Genomic DNA, 22,253 nt, shown 5'->3' with positions numbered 1-22,253 from the left:
TATGTGTTGAGCTCCACATTTTACATTGGGATTGTGCCACTTTTGCAGCACAAGCCTAAAGCACAATTTCTTAAATCTCATAATGTGCTTAATGTACTCATGATAAGCTACAAAACAAATGTGTGGGATCTTATCTGATGTTACTTCGCGTGATGTCACTTACTGTGATGCCACACATTGTGACATCATGGGCTGTGATGGCACACGCCATGAGGTCACTTGCATACTGACTAACTAGGTTACTGACTAACTAGGTTGTACCCCCATGTGCTAAAGCTGCAACTTCAATGCCTTCTATTTTGTGAAGGAATAATTTTACCCAAACACAAAACAACTTTTTCAAAAAAACTACCAACTATTAAGTCCAATATTTAAAAAAATACAATTTACACATTTTCACTTTAATGATTTGGCAAATTAACACACGCGTCCCATGGAAAAAGGCACTAACACACGGAAGGTATTTCCATGCTTTCACAGCCACACATGCATTCCACAGGCCTAACCCTCACCTTCGGGTAACTTCATATGTGGTGTACTTCCAACTGTCACCCAATATCCATAACAAACGGGACCTGACTGGAGAGATACCTGCAAAAAGAGACGGCGAGCTGCTCTGCCAATCAGTGCACCCATGCTGAGGGGTGGCCTAAGTAAAAGCATCCATGTGAACTAGAAATAAGCCAAACATAAGCAAATGCTTGACTTACAATATGTGTAGAGAGAAGATCCAGTGTGGAAAGCAGCATATTCAGGACAATGTCGGTGACCTAGCCGCCCATTACACCATCCCTAATACAAATAAAGTTATCCTCCAAGCAAGTGATAGTCAGCAAACTCGTCATAAACAACATGGGAGGAAACAATCCTTTTAAACATGCGGCGGAGTTAATCTACAAACATGTGAGTGCAAGCTGAGCCAAGAGATAAAAGAAATATGTGACTCTCTGCAGTGATACTGTGCTCATTCACCATGTTTACTACGTGAAAATGACACCATGCACAATGTAAAGGGAAAGCGATAATCACAACTGTAAACAGTCCAAAACGCAGTGATTGCTGCCTAAATAAACAATACATTATTACCTTAAACCTGATGATGCAGAACCCTCACATTCTCAATTCAAAATATAAATGGTGAATATACTTTGGTAGTATATGCACCCTTTCGTTGACAACAAAATGAAAAAGAAAAAAAAATGAAACTATGCCCCTTGCATAATTATTCACCATTTGGTGTTGTATAAAAAGGACTCCTGCTTAAGCACAGAATACAACTCGATTTTTCCAGGAGGCATCTCATCTTTCGGAATATGCAAGTGCTATTTCAAACGCTCAGGGTGCAACATAACCAGGTGGGGCAGAATGAGACTGAATGATGGGCTGAAAGCACAACATTTTTTCTCAAAACCTTTTTTTAGATGCTCGAAGGCACGAATTTCAGGAATGAGACCCCAGAATTCCCGCCTGGCGTGACTCGACTAGTGTGATCCACGAGCCTCCAACAAAGTGAGCAGATGAATCATTGTTCATAAACAAACGAGGGACGGTTGAGTGTGCCCTGCTGGGCCAACATGCGAAGGTCTGGGCAGGTGAATGCGAGTGTGGGTGGAACGATATACACGAGCCAACTCCGATTTTAAAACTACAACCTGCCTCCTACCTCATAGTGTTGTCCAACGCAAGTCTGCCAGAGACGGGCACGCTAGGAAAATAAAACCTGCCGCCCACCTCCTGAATGTCCTGGATTGCAGCCTAGGAGGCCAATTACCCTGTACGCAGTGAGTAATCAGGAAGCGCGCCTTGATGAAAACAACAACGACGATGAGCTGCAAAAGAAATCTTGGATATGCTTTGATTCACCAGGCTCCGCTGCGCTCCAGTTCACCATGTATCTATTAAGTTCCTGACACAGGTGGGATCATGGGTGCATGCGCTTCCTTCCTTTACGCGCTTTCTTCCTTCTGTTTGCGGGGCGGGCTGATGATTGATGACGTCTCTCTGGGTTTGAATGTCCTGCGCACTTCAAACGGGGACACGGGCGCGGCACTGGTGGCCTGTTGGAGCGGCGTTTATAATTTATTTGTGGACTCTGACACTACTGTAGTTGACAGTAGTGTCAGGGAGAGTGTCCCAAATAAAATATAAACGCCGCTGCAACGGGCCACCAGTGCCGCACGGCCTCCGCCATAAAAATTATGCGCCTGGTGCCGACTGCCCCCCCCCCCGCCTCCCTAGCTACGCCCCTGGTTCTTCGTTTGGATTCCTCTTTTGTTCCTAAAGTTTCCTCCCAGTTCCATCGCTCTCAGGAGCTGGTCTCACCTGCTCCGTGTTCTGTTCAGGTGGCTGAGGATGACCTTCCCTGGTCCTTGCTGGATGTTTGCTGTCGGTGAAGGTCTATGTGGACCGTACTCGTTCTTTTCGGCGTACTGACTCCCTGTTTGTTTCCTTTGGGGTGGTCTCCAGGGGTTGCCGGGCTTCCACTTCTTCCATTGGTCGTTGGTTGAAGCAGGTTATTGAGTTGGCCTATTCCCTTTCAGGTTCCCTCCCCCGGCTGGGGTTCAGGGGCGTTCTACGCGGGGGGTGGCTGCTTCCTGTGTTCCTGTATGAGATTTGTAGGGCCGCTACTTGGACCTCTAATACCTTTGTTCGGGATTACCGGATTCAGAATGTTATAGGGGATGACACTAACTTAGTTTGGGGGTTCTTCGGGCTGTGTGTTCCTGATTCCCTTTTTTTCTTTTTTACTGTGCTGTTTTCAATAAACTGCTGGGTTTGCTGTGGTTCTGTGTCCTGGAGGTTTGTTGTGTGATGATGTCCGGTTGCTGCTTGGGTATTCTCACTTGTTAGTATGAAGGGGACGAGGACAGGAGGGACCTGGGGGTAATGTCCTATTACTTACCAGTAATCTTCATTACTCCGAGTCCCGTTGTTCTCGTCCCCTTCATACCATCCCTCCCTCCCTCCCAGGCTTTCCGGCCCTCATCTGGGGCTTGATGGTTCAGGAGGAATGCTGGGTAATGTACCCTTACGTACTCCCAGTAGGGAGGGGGAGGGGTGTACCAGCATTCCTGTTTTTCTTTTTTCTGTCATGGAGATAGGATATCTCACTTGTTAGTATGAAGGGTGATGGAGCAAGGATTCGCACGTAAAGCGACTTGCTTGGATCAAGAACCTCAAATAATGTTATTAAAATAATAATCAATATGGTTGTGTTACTAATATTGCACATTTTACATTACACAGGGTGTCCCAGTGATGCTTGCTTATGTGTTTATTAACCATAATACGCTTGCCACTGCTTGGCGGGAACTTCGTCTGTGCATGCGTCGGTCACACTCACGTGACGTGACGTACTCGCAGTTCTGGTGGGAAACCTTTGCGCTTACGCACTAGCTTTAAGATGGCCGCTTTGTGTTCTCACATACTGAAGCTTGCCCTGCCGCTTTCTGCATTGCTGTTCGTTTTGTACTAATCTTAATGCTATAGTTAATATAAAGTAAGGGGAGTCATATAGGGATTCCTGGTATACAGTGTATTCGTTTATTTCTATGTTCTAAATTGTTTTCCTTTACTTTTCATGTGGCGAGTCTTTTGGGCAGGGGAGGTGTCTGAAACCCCATCTTAGAAGTCCCTACTGCACATGACATCTTGGCAGAGGGAAGAAACCTTGTACTAGTGGAACTCAGCCAGCTGGCAGCCACAGTCAAGATGCTCATGAGAACTGACCTGCGACCCAGCAGGACGAAGCTGAACTGTACTGCACTTGTAACAATTGTATATTAAATTGTATTCTCTATTGTTAGGAGAAGAGCACATAGCCTGGGAACCCCAAATTCAATAGGCGGTCCCAAAAGATGCAAATTGGGGCTTGTAGAAGTTAATCCTGGTTGGTGTGTTGGCCTGTCCTACCTGAGGACCAATCAAAATTGGGGATTCTTACACTTGCAACATTTGGGGGGTGGTACACTGACCCAAAAACAGTATAACTAGCCTAGGTTTAGCTAGAGAAATTGTCCGACTTGTCCGAATAGCTGTCCTGTCACTGACCCAACGCACTCAATAGGTGACTGATACAGAGAGCTGCGGAGCACTCTGTCCGAAATTTCCACAGACCCAAGCGGGATTTTAAGACCCTTAAGTGCTGGCGGAGCACTTTGCTGGGGAATTCGAGAACCCAATCGGGGTTCTGACTGATATCTGCAGAGAGGGTGTAGCGCAGGCATTGCTACTGAACTGCGGGTGCTGGTCTTTCCTTGATGGTCCTGTCCTGATCCTAATCTGGCTTTCCTGTCCTGTCCTGGGGTGTCCATTCTGCACCTGCTGGCCTACTGGCGACTGTCCTTCCTTGGGGTTTCTCTTGTCCTTAAATGACCCGTGGCCAGGGTTGGTGTTCACACCGTTCTAGGTAAATATAGTGCTGGGAATCTATTATGCATCCTTCATTCTTTTCGTTGCTTTAATAAAGACGTACTCTTGCATATTGATTTTCCATGCTTTCTTTGCACTGGCAAATGAAAAAGTCATACCTTATAGTTGTTATACTAGTATGTTCCAATTTTTCCCTATCCTTTAAGTACGTTCCTGCATACAGCTTATGAAATATAGATGTTCCTTTTCTTTACCTTCCTTTAGCTAAATGAAATGATTGTTCCGAAATATTAGCGTGTTCCACTTTTTACCTTCCCCTAGTTACATGTTACCCTTGAGTTTCCATAGACTGACTAAATTCTTGTGCTTTGCCCGCTTTTGAAGGGTATACCAACTGTGACATTCTAGCATGTTCCTTATTTTTCCCCGTCCTTTAGTCACCCCACGTCTAGTCTAAAATTCCTGAAAAATTCTTACTAGCATGTTCCCTGTTCTTACCTTCCTTTAGAGTCCTAAATGGTTGGTCTAATTTACTTCCTATATGGATACGTGCTCTTTATAATTCTAGTTATTGACAGTCTAATTGCTGTAAACCTTATGCTTTCTGAAAACGATGAACTTTAGATAAAGGTTTTCTAAAACTTTCTGAGTTTGTGGTTATTATATGAGTGCAAAATATAGAAAAGGTATTTTGTATTTTGGAGTCTGCCTTTCTTTTACAGCTTGCTCCCTGACCCATTGTGGTCATAGGTACCTGTAGCGGTGGATTGGTAAGTCGGGTACACTGGAAAATACAATAGGAATGAAACAGGGTTACTGGTAGTAGAGTGCAAGGTTACCCGATTAATAAATATGGCGTATTGAAATTTATGGGCCCAATGTGCATATGGTAAAATTATAGTCGGGTGGCCTGCGCGCTCTATCAGTAATTTTCTGGTAGCAGAGGGGATGGTTAGGGACTAGTTAAAGATCGGTAGGACTAGTTAGGATAGATAGGTAGGTTATTTGTTGATAATTGTGAACATTTTGCTGCTAATTGATCGAATGTACAATTGATGTTTTATTGCTGTGAAAATTATGAAATGTTTTAAATTGTTTTTCTTGCTGCTATATTGATATATTGCAAAAAACACAGTTGATGGACAGAATGTAGAACAATGTCATACATTCATCCCAGTACAAGGATCTGGGCCTAAATCCATCGTTTTTTTGCACTCCACACCACCCTGGGTTAGACACTGGCTATATGCAAATCAGCTCTGACCCTGTGCCTCATGGGAACAGTCCAGTCCGAACTACCAAGCCATGTCTTTCCCAGACCGGAATCAAGCATCCAAGGACCGGTTTCTGGCTATCAGCCTTCATCAGCCTGGATAGCTTGACTCCAGTGGTGTGGAGAGCCTGGGACTCACGTCTGAGCATCCCCAGCCCACTCGGGGTGAAAATTGCAAAAAACACAGTTGATGGACAGAATGTAGAACAATGTCATACATTCACCCCAGTACAAGGATCTGGGCCTAAATCCATCATTTTTTTTGCACTCCACACCACCCTGGGTTAGACACTGGCTATATGCAAATCAGCTCTGACCCTGTGCCTCATGGGAACAGTTCAGTCCGAACTACCAAGCCATGTCTTTCCCAGACCGGAATCAAGCATCCAAGGACCGGTTTCTGGCTATCAGCCTTCATCAGCCTGGATAGCTTGACTCCAGTGGTGTGGAGAGCCTGGGACTCACGTCTGAGCATCCCCAGTCCACTCGAGGTGAAAATTGCAAAAAACACAGTTGATGGACAGAATGTAGAACAATGTCATACATTCACCCCAGTACAAGGATCTGGGCCGAAATCCATCGTTTTTTTGCACTCCACACCACCCTGGGTTAGACACTGGCTATATGCAAATCAGCTCTGACCCTGTGCTGCATGGGAACAGTCCAGTCCGAACTACCAAGCCATGTCTTTCCCAGACCGGAATCAAGCATCCAAGGACCGGTTTCTGGCTATCAGCCATCATCAGCCTGGATAGCTTGACTCCAGTGGTGTGGAGAGCCTGGGACTCACGTCTGAGCATCCCCAGCCCACTCGGGGTGAAAATTGCAAAAAACAAACCTTGTTAGTGATTGTTATATATTTGTTTGAAATCCCCGGGGAAAGATTAGCGGGTGGTGAGGAGAATCCATCGCGCAGTGAGGTCAGTGGTTCGAGGAAAACTGGTGCAGGTTAGGCAGAACTGGAAGCACTAATTAGGGTTTTCTTTATAAATGTATGAATAAATGGTAGCAAAGAGTTCGCTGGCAAAACTTCTATTGTGATATAACCTAGTAAGGGTCACACGGAAGGAGTAGCAGGTTCGTCTAAGCTTGATTGGTAGCAAAGGAGTTCACTAGTGAAACTTTTGGCTTAGTATATATCCCAAAGTGGATGAGTCGAAGGAGTAACAGGTTCACTGATGCTTGTGTGAAGAGTAGGCAGAAGGGATCTACTCGTAGTATTTGAAAAGTAAATAGAAAAGTTTACTTGCAGTGAAACAAATCTTTTCTTTCTAGACACTCGAGTACAGTGGCGAATGTGTTTTCGTTGTAAATTTTACTAAGCACTTGCACTTTAAAAGGTAGAATTCAAAGTGTTTCTTACCTTGTGAAGGAGGGAGTCAGTTGCGGAGCTGCGCTGACGTCACTCAGTGCCGCGCTGGTATTGGCTAAGACAGCGGGCGTGTAGCTGAGGCGGAATTGTAAAGGAGGGGTGAGTGCCGAAGCGTGGGAACCTGTCTCACGAAGAGGCCGCGCAAACATTTGTCGAAATTATTTGCAACCACATAGTTGATTGGTTTAAGAAAGATGTGTTAGCATTGGAAGAACATAGTAAACAGAAGAACGCATTTGCGCACGACCTAGGGTTGCAAAGTATATGCGGTATCCAGAATTTTTACCTGATCCGAAATACTTAGGGTTCGATAAGGAACAGATGCTAAAAGGCAGACCTTATAATATGTACGGAATCAAGAGAAAAATGACTTCAGTAGACAAAGTAAAAAATTATTTCAAGAAGGATAAGCCCATCAAAACTAGAGAAGGAGTAGGTATTCCACCACCTAATACTCCCGCATCATTCATGTTATTTGACAAAGGGTATCACACCTGTGTATGGTTGGAAAATTGGCAGAATTTTGGCATTTCCATTAGATGGTACTTTTAATAGCCGGATTCTGTTCAATTTGAGAACCCGAATGAATGATTTACATCCCAGACCCAGACTAACGCAATATGAGGCCTTAGAAGAATGGGAGATAGAGGCTTTTGAACGAGATAGACTTAGAATTGACAAAGGAATAAGTAAATGGTACCCGAAAATGCATGGAGAAGCCAAAGAGAAAAAAATGAAGCAGTGGAGACAGAACATGATAACAGAAGGACTATACCCTGTAATAACACTAGAAGAACCCATGGGAGGGAAAAGGACAGAAAAGACCAAGCATTTAATGACCGGTGGGGATTCAGATGATGATTATTTGGAGGAATTGCTAATGAAGAATCCACCTCCTTATAATGAAGGATCAAGACCAGTAAGTGCAAGAGACAGCTGTTTTATCAGGAGGAGCCGAGACCTTTAAGCACAGGGAATCCATTCTCGAAACCTAACTATAGTGAGGGACCAGGTATGACTCATCCAACTGCCCCGAATTAAGTTCCTACCCTAACTCCGCAAATAGTGCATGAAACAAGCCTGGAAAAAATGCTACAAGAAAGAGAACGAGAAGCCATAGCTAAACAAAGAACAGAATTAATTCAGAAAATCTCCCAACTAAATACAAGTCCTGAAGCCTTGACAATCCCAGTAACTATTGGACCAGTTGTTCCTTTATACGGGGATAAGCAGAATAACCCAAAACCTCCAATGATTACCCCAGCCGTAGTACAACCGAGAAAAGAGTCTTTAATTGTAGATGATCAGGCAAGTGAATGTGAATCTGAGGTTTCTTTGATGGATTTACCAATAAGGGAACCAGAAAGGGATTCACGAAGGAAGAACACTCCTTTCAATACAAGAGAAGTGCCGATTGAGTCAGCTTCTGGTACTAGAAGTGCCACCGTAGTGACTCCTGAAGAAATTGAGAGATGGAGTCGAGAATTAGAGAAACCAAATCCTCAGTCGAAACCATTAGATATTTACAAATTAAGAATAGAATTGGAAGAACTGATGGCTGGAAATGTGGGGTTAGACAGACTAAATACTTTTACTGAGGAAGAATTGCTGTTTATTTGCAAAAGTATCACCCGTAATACCAGTGTGTTCCATGGGAAATTAATGGACACCGCGGCTAGTATGGGAATAGATATTGGGAAATCTAAAGTGTTGCAAAAACCCTACAGAGCAGAGATCTCAGACAAAGATTTAGAAAACATGAATGTGTCAGGGAAAAAGGTACAGATCAGAGAATTGTTGAACCTGTTGCAAAAATGGGGAGAATTAGGAAAATGGAAAGCCAGGTGGGCAAAGAAAAAGGAGGAGATTAGATCAAAACAAATGACTTCTGAATTTGTCTTAAAAGAAGCAGACAAGGCAGAAAAATTATATCCTATGCGAGAAGTGCCAGGTGGAAAGTATGTGCATGTTCCATGGTCCCGACAGGATATTGTGTCCTTTACCAATGATTTCCCAAAATTATGAGAAAACCCTGTAGATTGGTATAGACAGGTAGAAAGGTTTGTGAAGGTACAAAAATGCCTCTGGAAATATTTGGATGGTTTCTTTGACATTGTGGTTCCCGTAGATTTGTGGACAGAATGCAAAATTGCTATTGATTGGCCTAGTGAGGAATTCCAGAGGGGCCCTAACAAAGGGGCTCCTTCAGCTGAGGTAATGAAAAAGTACAATCAGGTAATGTTGCATCTGAAAGGGAAGGTGCCTGCCAAAGAAACTGATTGGACCAGAATAGATAGAACTACCCAGAATAGAGACGAAACTGTGCATTCCTATTATGAACGACTGTTACAGGTGTTCAAGACGTACAGTGGCCTAGATAATATAGAAATGAAGGACATGACCCATTTCATTTATCGATTTGTGCTAGGGTTAAGGCCTGAGATTTCGCAGTGGATCAAAGACAATAAAATCTGCTGGCAGTCTAAACCAATTGATGAGGTCCTGAAGTACGCCAAATATTGTGAGGATGAGATGGCAGACAAACGAAAGGCATTAAAGGAAAAAGTTATGTGGGCACAGGTCAAATTGGCAGAACAACAGGAACAACAGCTAAATAAATTAACCAGTAATCAGAATCAAGGCCCCGGGGGTGGGGGAAAGCCCAGAGTAAAAATGAGCAGAGAAGAGGCCAAAAAGAAATTCCCCTGTCACGGGTGCGGACAGATAGGTCACTGGAGAGACGCGTGTCCACATGTACAGAATGGTAACGCTTAAATAACTGATTTAAATCCACAGACGCAGAATGAGAAGCCACGAAATACCCAGCAACAGGTAAAACAGAATCAGTTGCCTCGTGCACCTAGACAAAATTATAAGAGCAAAGCACCTCAGGGCGAAGACACCGAAGTGTGGGAAAGAAGGGAGGATAGAAATGCAGCAACTTCACAATTCCTGTTAAATGACACATTTTTCTGTGACGACACCTACTGACGGTGCCTGAGGGGGGAGGACGAGGAGTGCGTGCTTGGCGCCTCCTTACCGGTGGACCAGTCAGGGCCATACATTGAAGGAAAGGTTGAAGGAAATGACGTCACCTTTCTGTTGGACACTGGTGCTACCCGTTCTACTGTGACAACAGCAGATGTTCCTAACCTACCCCTCTCGGGAGAAGCCATCCAAGTAGTGGGTGTTTCTAATCAGCTAATTAGTACCCCAGTTACAAAACCTATGGAAATTAAAATTGGAAATTTTAAAGAGATGCATAGATTTGTTGTTTGCGACTCCAGTCCTGTGAACCTATTGGGACGAGATTTGCTGTGCAAAATGAATTGTACTATCTTTTGCACACCAAATGGCGTCGAAATTCAGACCCCAGACGAAGATGGAATTTACAAATTGATGTTAGCTAGACCAGGCTCTGAAATTAAAAGACTGACAATGCAAAACTTGCCTGAAGAGCTCCAAGAAACAGTGAAACCAGAGGTAAGGGATTTTACTGGAAAAGATGTAGGATTAATGGAAAATGTTGACCCAATTAAAATAGCCATAAAAGAAAATGCAGTATACCCAAATATCAATCAGTACAAAATGAGTGCAGAAGTAAAAGCAGGAATTTGCCATTGAAATAAAAAGATTGTTAGAAGCAAACATCATACAAGAAGTAATGAGCAGCCCCTGTAATTCGCCCATAATTGGAATCAAGAAACCTAGTGGGAAGTACAGGGTAGTACAGGACCTGCGCAAGGTTAACAAAATTGTGGTTCCTTGTTGTCCTGTTGTGCCAAACCCTGCAGTGTTTCTATACCAAATTCCATGGAATGCTGGATGGTTTACCGTCATTGACTTATGTCATGCATTCTTTTCAATTCCATTGCATCCAGACAGCAAATTTCTTTTCTCATTTGAATTCGACAGTCACATGTACGTCTGGAATCGTGTCCCTCAGGGGTATACAGAAAGCCCCTCAATCTTTAATCAGATTCTGAAAAAGTGCCTTGAAACCTTAATTTTGCCCAGAAAATCAGTTTTGGTGCAATACATAGACGACCTCTTGGTGGCGTCTAAAAGTCGAAGAGACTGTGTCACTGACACAATTGCCTTGCTGAACCACTTAGGTGAAGGTGGACATAAAGCATCTCCCGAAAAACTGCAATTCTGTACCACATCAGTGAAATATCTGGGGCACCAGATAGAGAGAGGTATCAGGAAAGTCACCTCAGAAAGAATCAGGATAATTCGAAACATGGAGTTACCAAATACCCAGAAGGAAATCAGAATGTTCCTTGGAGTTGTAGGTTACTGTAGGCAGTGGATTGTGGGATTTGCAGTCTTAGCAAAACCATTGATAAATATGATGAAGAAAGGAGCAAGTGACCCAGTAGAATGGGATGACGAAAGCATGACAGCTTTTACAAAATTACGAGACTGTCTCTGTACTGCTCCTGCCTTAGGAATGCCCGATTACTCAAAAGATTTTGCACTGTTCTGTGACACACAAGATAATTGTGCACTTTCAGTCCTGACCCAAATTCATGGTTTGACTCGACGTCCAGTGGCATACTTTTCTTCCACATTGGACCCAGTAGCAGCTGGATTACCTGGATGTCTGAAAGCTGTAGCTGCAACTTGCATGAGTCTTGAACAAAGTGAGTCCATTGTTATGGGACACCCAGTAACTGTGTATGTTCCACATTCTGTTGTGATTCTACTGACAAGAACAAAAACCCAGTACCTCACACCTAGTCGGCTGACTAAGTATGAGAGAATACTTGTAGGTGCAGGAAATGTAACCATCGAGCGATGTATTATTTTGAATCCAGCTACCTTACTTCCCAGCTCATTTGCAGAAGAAGTGAGGGAAGAATTTGCCCATAATTGCATTGATTTGACTGAGTTCAGTACCAAACCACGCCCAGACATCCGAGAGAGCCCTCTGTATAATGAAGATTATGAGCTGTTTGTAGACGGCTCATGCATGAGACATGAGGACGGGGGCCTGAGCGCTGCCTACTCAGTGTGCACTCTAGAACGTCCAGTGGAAGCATCCTATTTATATGGAGTAAAGTCTGCACAAATAGCCGAATTAATTGCATTGACAAAAGCTTGTAAATTTGGGAGAAATTTGAGAATAACCATATGTACTGATAGCCAGTATGGTTATGGGGTTGTGCATGACTTTGGCCAATTGTGGCTACAGAGGGAGTTCCTGACTTCTTCAGGCACCCCTATCCGAAATGGAAAATATGTACAGGATTTACTAGAATCAATCCAGTTACCAAAAGAATTGGCTGTGGTCAAGTGTGCTGCTCACAAATCTGGCGATGACGATGTGACAGCAGGTAATCGATATGCTGACCAGTTAGCCCAACATTGTGCAAAATACAAAATGGCAATCAATAGGAAGTGAGAGACTTACAGGAAGCAGCAGACCCACAGGAGAGGCAAAGATGGAGAAACTTGGGTTGTCGTAGAAGGCATGAAGATGGTGTCATTGTGTACCTTGATGATATGCCTGTGTTGCCAGACTGTATGCTTGCTCCTATGGCTAGGCTGATCCATGGAAACACACATGTAGGCAGAGATGTGATGATTCACATGTTCCGCCAAACATGGTTCAACTCGAAATTCAGAGGCGTAGCAGAGGCACTCTGCCAGAGCTGTTTGACCTGCCAACAATTTAACCCTGGAAAGAAAACCATAGTGATACCAGGGAAAATTGGAAAGGCAGAAGGCCCTTTTATTAGATTACAACTTGATTTCATTCAGTTGCCCCCTTGTCGAGGAATGAAATACCTACTTGTCATTGTCTGCCTGTTTTCAAAATGGGTGGAAGCTTTCCCTGCATGAAGAAATGACAGCATCACAGTAGCAAAATTGTTACTTAGGGAACTAATACCTCGTTACGGTTTCCCAGTCTTAATTGAACCTGACAGAGGAAGTCATTTCCAGAATGAAATAATAAGCCAAATCTGTGAAGCATTCAAAATCACTCAAAAACTGCACTGTGCATATCGACCAGAGGCTTCTGGAGTGGTAGAACAGATAAATGGCACAATCAAATCAAGATTGGGAAAGATGTGTGAATACACTCAACTGGAATGGCCAGATGCTCTGCCTCTTGTGTTAATGGGACTCAGAAGTATTCCAGACCGGAACACGGGCTTGAGTTCCCATGAAATCCTGATGGGAAGAGCAATGCGGCAAGCATGGGTGCCAGGATACAAATTAATAAGCATATCTGATGATTTGGTACTGGAATACTGTAAAGAGCTGGCTGACCAAGTACGTTCTATCTCTCGCCAGGTTGGGGGAGAAGACGTCGCCAGGCCAACGACTCCAGCACATGCTCTGAATCCAGGTGACTGGGTCGCAATAAAGAAGCACACTCGGAAAAGTTGCCTTGAATCCAGGTGGGGAAAGCCACGACAGGTGATGCTGGTAACCACCACAGATGTAAAGTGTGCAGGAGTACCTCGCTGGATCCATGCCAGCCACACGAAGAAAGTGACTGAACCTGACGAAACTGAGGCTGAAGGTTGCACAGCTGAGGGATCCCAAGACATCGGTCTTGAAGTAGCTGAAGAACAACCGAGCTCCAGTCAAGAAGATTGGATTCCATTTATCGATCTGACAATCGATCCTATACGAACCAGGAGTCAAGCTCAACTAGATAGACAGTGGGATAGTGAGGACGAGACAGGTGAAGAAAAAGCTACTCAGATCATCGAAATCCATGTAAAATCTGATTCTGAGGAGGACCAGGTAGGGAGAGAACAGGTAATAGACACTCCTCCAAGAACACCTGCACCAGAAAAGGGACAGATAGAAATTAGGGCTGAAGTTCATGCGGAAGAAAATCAAGAGTTCGAAGAGCTTGAACAGGAACAGGTAGGATTAGACAATTGTGTTCAGGAAGAAGAGATCGAAACAGATCAAAGCCAAACTCAGCAGACACCTGAACAAGGCCAGTTTAGGGACCAGGCAGAAGAAACAGATGAAAGACCTGGACCTAGTCAGTTAGGTAACAATACTGAAGACGAACCTGATCCAAATGTGCCACAATTGAACAAAAATAAAAGGGTGTTTGAAGAAGGCCAAGAGACAGTGCCAGTTAAAAGACTGAAGAAAGGTGACTCTGTACCCAGATTTGTGAAAAGGCTGAGATTGCGTCTGAAGACAATAGACGAGGAGCCTGAACAATCAAATGAGGTCTCGAGTCAAACTGACCCAGTGGTGACAAAGCAAAGGAGAAGGAGTGCTCGCATTAAAAAGCTGAATAACAAGTATTCGAGCCCTGAATGGACTTAATATGTACTGGAAGAATTTGAGAATCTGGAAATAAGTGACGAAAGTACTGAGAGTGACGGAGAATTGATTGCTGAACAGTCCTAGGAAGAAGCAGAACCACCCTGAAAAGGTTACTCGAGTAAGCAAATTGTGCAGAGTTACAAAGAGGGGTTGAAGCTTCTTTTGAGCAGAAATGGCTGATTCTTCTGAGAATGGGAGACCGAGACGAAGTTATTGTAAAACATGCTGCCAAGTATGTTTATGTAGTGTAGCAATAGTACTGATTCTTTGGATAGGACTAACAATAACCATCCCTTCAATGATGAGTAAAAACCCAAGTCTTTACCCAAATAATAATTTACCTGACGACACTGTAGAATCATACACTAGAATTACACCACGAAGAGTAGATACATTGGACAAACCACTTAGCCTGAAACGGAGACAAGTAACTTTAGAAGCACCAGATGAGGAAGGATTACACTTTAACAAAATTAAGAACAAGACTCATTTAAATGTTTTCGCAAACCTGTTAGTGCATTATGTAGAAACTATGGAAATAGACGACTGTTATGTCTGTATGAAGCTACCTACTTCTGTGGCTGAAGGTGTGACTTATCATCACCTGCCCTTAACCTATGGAATTTCCTGTAGTATACTAACTAGTTTGTTTTACAAAAGAGGACCTTTACAGTATTACTATTCAAACTCTGACGTGACATTTTCTGAACTTCCTGTTCGAAGAAACCTGAATCCTGTACATACAACTAGAGATGTAGCTAAATACATGAGTGATTATTTTCTAACTGTAGGAAAAATTTATATAGATGATGCACACAAGAATAACCTGACCTGTTCTTTACATGAAAAGGAAAAATATTTTCTGGACATGGTAGAGAAGAGAAGAGAGAGTTTCCAAAAGAAAGACAAAGACAAAAACCATAAAGTTCCTAAATGGGCAGAGAGTATAGGGAGCACCTCTAATGATGGAGCTAATGCTGCGATGCTTCTGGATTTCGAAAAGAAGGGGAAACTCTGTCTTAAGAGAGAAATGACTAGTTATTATAACAATATTTTCATTGGTTCCAGTGAGTGCGAACATAATTACAAGGTAATTGGAGGTTGGGGGTTCAAAGATGGGACAGAACCTGTGTTTCATGGAATTTATTTTATTTGTGGGAACAAGGCTTACTTTAAATAGCCCGACCATTGGTACGGGAGTTGCTATTTTGGTATTGTCTTCCCAAAGATATACCATGTGGGGAAAATCACTGGAAGCACTGAAGAAACTAACCATTTAATACGCACTAAAAGAGAAAGTGCTGGTGAAATTGTAGGAGATATTACTGATACCTACAGTGGGAGTGGTTCTGAATACACACAGAATTTGCAAATTGTCAACAGTAGTAGATCGGTTATCTACCGACACTGCTGGAGGTTTTCTGATGGTCAATACCGAAATGGTTGCGGTCAGATCAATGGTTTTACAGAACAGACTTGCTCTTGATACCCTATTGGCAAAAGAGGGCAGAGTCTGCAGAATGCTGAAAGCGCAACATTGTTGCACCTACATACCTGATAAAAGTGTAGAAATCAAAAGGTATGTGAGGAACATTACAAATTTGGGAAAGGAGCTCAAACCACTTGAAGTTGATAGTGCTTGGAAGAGACTTACTGATGGTCTCTCCGCCGTAGGCCATAGGTTTGCTAACTTACGTAGAAGTTTTCTGATTAAAGTACTGATGCCAATTGTAATAATAGGTGTAGTAGTATTTGTCATATTCATCTGTTGTAAATGTCGAAAGCACCAGAAAAAGTATACTGTGAACCAGAGAGGAGTGAAAAGAAATGTGAATGAACTTGAATTAGAGGAAATGAATAATCAGATTTATAAAAGGTTGAAAAATTCTCACTCTAATAAAGAGACAAAAGTTAAGCTGAATCGAATGTTTGAAGAAATCGAATTGGGCAAATTGTGAAAAGTTGGCATCTGGTTCTATTGAATTTTGATGATATAAAATATCATCAAAGAGCGGATTGATGGAGCAAGGATTCGCACGTAAAGCGACTTGCTTGGATCAAGAACCTCAAATAATGTTATTAAAATAATAATCAATATGGTTGTGTTACTAATATTGCACCTTTTTACATTACACAGGGTGTCCCAGTGATGCCTGCTTATGTGTTTATTAACCATAATACGCATGCCACTAAAATGGCCGCTGCTTGGCGGGAACTTCCTCTGCGCATGCGTCGGTCACACTCACGTGACGTGACGTACTCGCAGTTCTGGTGGGAAACCTTTGCGCTTGTGGACTAGCTTTAAGATGGCCGCTTTGTGTTCTCACATGCTGAAGCTTGCTGTGCCACTTTCTGCATTGCTGTTCGTTTTGCACTAATCTTAATGCTATAGTTAATATAAAGTAAGGGGAGTCATATAGGGATTCCTGGTATACAGTGTATTTATTTATTTCTATGTTCTAAATTGTTTTCCTTTACTTTTCATGTGGCGAGTCTTTTGGGCCGGGGAGGTGTCTGAAACCCCATCTTAGAAGTCCCTACTGCGCATGACATCCTGGCAGAGGGAAGAAAACCTTGTACCAGTGGAACTCAGCCAGCTGGCAGCCACAGTCAAGATGCTCATGAGAACTGACCTGCGACCCAACAGGACGAAGCTGAACTGTACTGCACTTGTAACAATTGCATATTAAATTGTATTCTTTATTGTTAGGAGAAGAGCACATAGCCTGGGAACCCCAAATTCAATAGGCGGTCCCAAAAGATGCAAATTGGGGCTTGTAGAAGTCAATCCTGGTTGGTGTGTTGACCTGTCTTACCTGAGGACCAATCGAAATTGGGGATTCTTACACTTGCAACATTTGGGGGGTGGTACACTGACCCAAAAACAGTATAACTAGCCTAGGTTTAGCTAGAGAAATTGTCCGACTTGTCCGAATAGCTGACCTGTCACTGACCCAACGCACTCAATAGGTGACTGATACAGAGAGCTGCGGAGCACTCTGTCCGAAATTTCCACAGACCCAAGCTGGGTTTTAAGAACCTTAAGTGCTGGCGGAGCACTTTGCTGGGGAATTCGATAACCCAATCGGGGCTCTGACTGATATCTGCAGAGAGGGTGTAGCGCAGGCGTTGCTACTGAACTGCGGGTGCTGGTCTTTCCTTGATGGTCCTGTCCTGATCCTAATCTGGTTTTCCTGTCCTGTCCTGGGGTGTCCATTCTGCACCTGCTGGCCTACTGGCGACTGTCCTTCCTTGGGGTTTCTCTTGTCCTTAACTGACCCGTGGCCAGGGTTGGTCTTCACACCGTTCTAGGTAAATATAGTGCTAGGAATCTATTATGCATCCTTCATTCTTTTCTTTGCTTTAATAAAGACGTACTCTTGCATATTGATTTTCCATGCTTTCTTTGCACTGGTAAATGAAAAAGTCATACCTTATAGTTGTTATACTAGCATGTTCCAATTTTTCCCTATCCTTTAAGTACGTTCCTGCATACAGCTTATGAAATATAGATGTTCCTTTTCTTTACCTTCCTTTAGCTAAATGAAATGATTGTTCCGGAATATTAGCGTGTTCCACTTTTTACCTTCCCCTAGTTACATGTTACCCTCGAGTTTCCATAGACTGACTAAATTCTTGTGCTTTGCCCGCTTTTGAAGGGTATACCAACTGTGACATTCTAGCATGTTCCTTATTTTCCCCGTCCTTTAGTCACCCCACGTCTAGTCTAAAATTCCTGAAAAATTCTTACTAGCATTTTCCCTGTTCTTACCTTCCCTTAGATTCCTAAATGGTTGGTCTAATTTACTTCCTATATGGATACGTGCTCTTTATAATACTAGTTATTGACAGTCTAATTGCTGTAAACCTTATGCTTTCTGAAAACGATGAACTTTAGATAAAGATTTTCTAAAACTTTCTGAGTTTGTGGTTATTATATGAGTGCAAAATATAGAAAAGGTATTTTGTATTTTGGTGTCTGCCTTTCTTTTACAGCTAGCTCCCTGATCCATTGTGGTCATAGGTACCCGCAGCGGTGGATTGGTAAGTCGGGTACACTGGAAAATACAATAGGAAGAAAACAGGGTTACTGGTAGTAGAGTGCAAGGTTACCCGATTAATAAATATGGTGTATTGAAATTTATGGGCCCAATGTGCATATGGTAAAATTATAGTCGGGTGACCTGCGCGCTCTATCAAGGAGACGAGGACAACGGGACCCGGAGTAATGAAGATTACCGGTAAGTAATAGGCATTCTCTTTTCCACCTTTCATCATATGATGCAAGCCCTTTCAATGAAATATGGATACCATCAGTGGGTGCCATAGAGCACTTGCTATGCTATATAAATACAATAGCAATGTTCTCTGAATAGGAAATGATTACGGTCAGGATAAAGGGACACATATTCACTCAAATTTTGTGAATAGATCTTGGGACGATAGGAAAGATGACATTGACTTCTGAAAATGTATTGTACGAAACATATTGAAATCCCTTAGAGATGGTGTTTACTCTGAAAGTCACCTCACCACCACTAAACAACTTTGACTCTTTCTAAGCACATGAAACCATGTTTGCTGTACAGCAATCAGCTTCTTGGTAATTTAATGTAGAAGTTCAGATCACTCACTTCATATTATGCTTCTGCTTCAAATTCATCAGCATTCATACCCCTTTTTTAGAGAAACATATGGCATTTGATTTTAATATCCTCTTATAGCCTCTTCACTACAGATCACCATGAGAACATAAGACCTACTTTTATTTTACTAATACTTAACATTACACAGAGGGAAACAACAATGGCAATGATAGTTACCTGCTCCTGAAATATTTTTGCAAGAGGAGCACAGTCGGTTGCCTTAATAAACCTGACGACATCACTCACACTCCACTCCAGTGGGTTGCTTTCCAGAACAAGTCTTTCCTCCTCTTCTGCTTTCGGTTCCTATTACAAAAGAATATGTGGGAAGTGAAATCTGGTTGAAAAAAGTCTGAACGATCTACCAACAACATGGAAATCCTCTTACCACCAGGGCGCAGTTTCAATGCAGCTCTAGCAAGGAATAATTTGGTTTACATTTATGCACAATAAGCTGAAATCATAACATTATCTTTGCTCTGCAAACGTCCCTTTAATTCAGTAAGGGAACAGCGTGTCACCTTATTTACATTGCTCATAATTAAAAAATGTTTTTTAATATTCAGAATTAGTGATGTGTTATCTCTGCTCAGTCATTGTTGCAACATTTGAGCATAGAGACTCCCAGAAGAACCCACGTTTGTGATGGAGTATCACAGACACCAAACTTTATATAAGGCGGAGAAAACACGTTTTGATGAAGGAGGGATCTTCGGCTATAATACATTATTCTAAATATCTAGGACGAAGTGTGTAACCCTTGTACTAGAAAGTTCAGAATGATGAGACCAGGCACTCTTTGAAGCAGCGTTGGTGAACACAATGTTTTATTTCATTTAATGTTGAGAGCCAGTTCCTAAAATCCCCCATTGAAAGTAAACCACCTTACCCTAGAGAGGAGGACTTGGGGTTACAGAAACAGTAAAGTAGTAACTCTCAAATTCATCTTATGTTAGACTAGGTTGTGTTTTAATGTTCACAGATTAACCTTTAATGGAAGTCCTTGGGAGGTCCTGACTACAGAGTTTCTAAGCAAGCAACAATGATTTAGACATTTCCCACAGATATTATTTTCAGGAAAGATAAGCAAGTAGTCAAACCTACGAGTTAAAACGGATCTGATAAAATGATGCCTAAAAAAGTAGTAAAAAGTTTCTTGTAAGTGTAACTTAATTAAGGGTGTGAGAAATATGGGTTATTTCTTACATTTGCATGCATTACACAAAATAAATGCCAATATCTAGAGTAACGTTTCTCAATAAGGGAATACTTGCACAAAACTGATGTGAGGAGAAATTGTCAGACATTCTGGCAGATATGTTCTACTGAAATCGGTCATATGTGCACAAAAACCAAGCAATGTGAAATGGGAATTATGCAAGATAGTGTCAGTGGAACAAACATTTCACACATGCTTAATTTTCATTCCAAACCATCACAGGAAGGACAATTTTATTTTGATAGTTTCATTTGAATCTTGAAATACTTAGTGTCAAACTATGATGATTCGAATTATCAGAGGCAACTGCAACAGTATGCTGGGAAGGATTGTTGCATATGAATTTATTATGTCTGATATACATTAGCCCATTGACTGATAATTTAGACTTTGGTGGATGACGGCTATTTCGGGGGGATGGAGGAAGACATTGTCCCTACTATCCTGAAGGACCTCCCCTTGCAAATATAGTGTTAACTGACAGTCTTGTGGAACACTCTTAACGTTGACAGGAACCAATGTCACTGCGGTTCCTATAAATGCTATAAAGTTTTGACAGATGGATCTGCCAAACAGGACGGCTGTCCATCCAATGTTTCCACCGCTTTTTTAAATACTAAAAGCATACTCTAAAAAGTGGGAGTTTGTTTTTTGAAAAATGAAAAACTAATGAACCCCACATCATATTTTTTGCATGGTGTGGTGGTATTTTTTTTTCTAACTTTCCTTCCACCTTAGGTTTTACCTGGCAGTAAAGGAAAGCAAAAAAGAAAGCCATCTGATCACTGGGTGGGCAGGTGGTGGAATGGCTAACCTCCAACGGAGAGTACTCAGTCGTGCCATTGGAGGAGTAGGTCAGCGATACAGCCATAGTAGGCCTGACTCTAAATCAGGCGGGCAGACTGTGAATCTGGTGGTGAAGGTACTCCATTACCGCAGTGATGGAGCACCCTCTCTGCCAAACTCTAAAGCAGCCCCTTAGTCCTTCTTTGTCCTTTAACTGTTGATGAATTTAGCTGGAGGTGACCTCAGTTTACTAGATCCTCAAAAAAGTGGTGTGGTGTATGTAAGCAAGAACTCTCATTGTGAAATAGTCACATGTACATCACAAAATAGTTGAAGGGAAATGATAAACTAGACGCTAAAATCCTTCTTGTAGATTTCATTTTTGTTACCCCCGAAAGGTATGGGAGTGTGGTTTGTACAAACAATAATTTTTTAACAAAAGATGCATTTTCTTGGAGTACACTATTAATTTAAGACATGGTACTCAAAACATTTTCTTCTACATGTCTAATTGGCCATACCAATGCTGCTGCTTTTTGAGGGAGACAGGAGGGGGTTGGGTGGAGGATTTTTTGAGGACAGAATAAAATAAGACAGTTTCAAAAAATTAGTAGAAAAATGCCTCTCAAAATTTTTTGCAAATTTTTCAGCAGAATATTTAATACTGTGTGTAGCACATACATTTTTCAATTGTGTAGCTTATGGTATACTGTGTGGTTGTGTGTGTTGTACATTTTTTTAACTAATGACTTGGTTTAGGGGAAATTTTAATTATGCAGGTGTGATTATGGTAATTTCATTTAACAAGATAAAGGTAAAATTACAGAGATTACACCGTTATGCCATGCTACCTAATGAGACTCCTCTTTGGGGAGAAATTGTAACGTAAGGTGTACATTCAGGTTCTTTTTGAGTGTGAGTGGCAGTGTTTTGAATATGAGTTGCAGTTCTTTTAATGCTGGCAGTCAACAAGCATTTATGTTAGATTTTTTTTACCCTAGCAGACTGTACGGGTTAATTTTCAGTGTGAAAGTACAAATCCGAACATGAGTAGTAATGTTTTAATGTGTGTGGTAAGCAAACATTTCAGGTAGAATTTATTTTACCCGAGCAGACCGTTCGGGTAATTTTTTAGTGCAAAAAACACAAATCTGAAAGCAAGCAGTAGTGTTTTGAATGCGAGCATCCATAAATCAACTCGAAACTACATTACGTACACAGCCGCGGCAACGTTTCATTAATTAAATTGTTTATTTCCTGCAATTATCCATATGCCGG

General features: G+C 42.2%; 1 protein-coding gene across 5 annotated transcripts in view; it reads right to left on the bottom strand.

Annotated features, from left to right (window-relative positions):
* SFMBT2 (Scm like with four mbt domains 2) overlaps positions 1–22,253 on the bottom strand; it is a 1,092,424-nt gene that overhangs the window by 13,340 nt on the left and 1,056,831 nt on the right. For all 5 annotated transcript variants that reach the window (XM_078677113.1, XM_078677108.1, XM_078677111.1 and 2 more), the window contains one exon: positions 19,148–19,276. In XM_078677113.1, coding sequence (XP_078533239.1) covers positions 19,148–19,276 — 129 coding nt within the window. The remainder of the gene's footprint in view (positions 1–19,147; positions 19,277–22,253) is intronic.

This window comes from Lissotriton helveticus, chromosome 1_1 (genome assembly GCF_964261635.1).
Source record: "Lissotriton helveticus chromosome 1_1, aLisHel1.1, whole genome shotgun sequence".
NCBI classification, from domain to species: Eukaryota; Metazoa; Chordata; class Amphibia; order Caudata; family Salamandridae; genus Lissotriton; species Lissotriton helveticus.
Note: the sequence above shows the minus strand (reverse complement) of the source record. Positions and strands in the feature narration are given on the sequence as shown.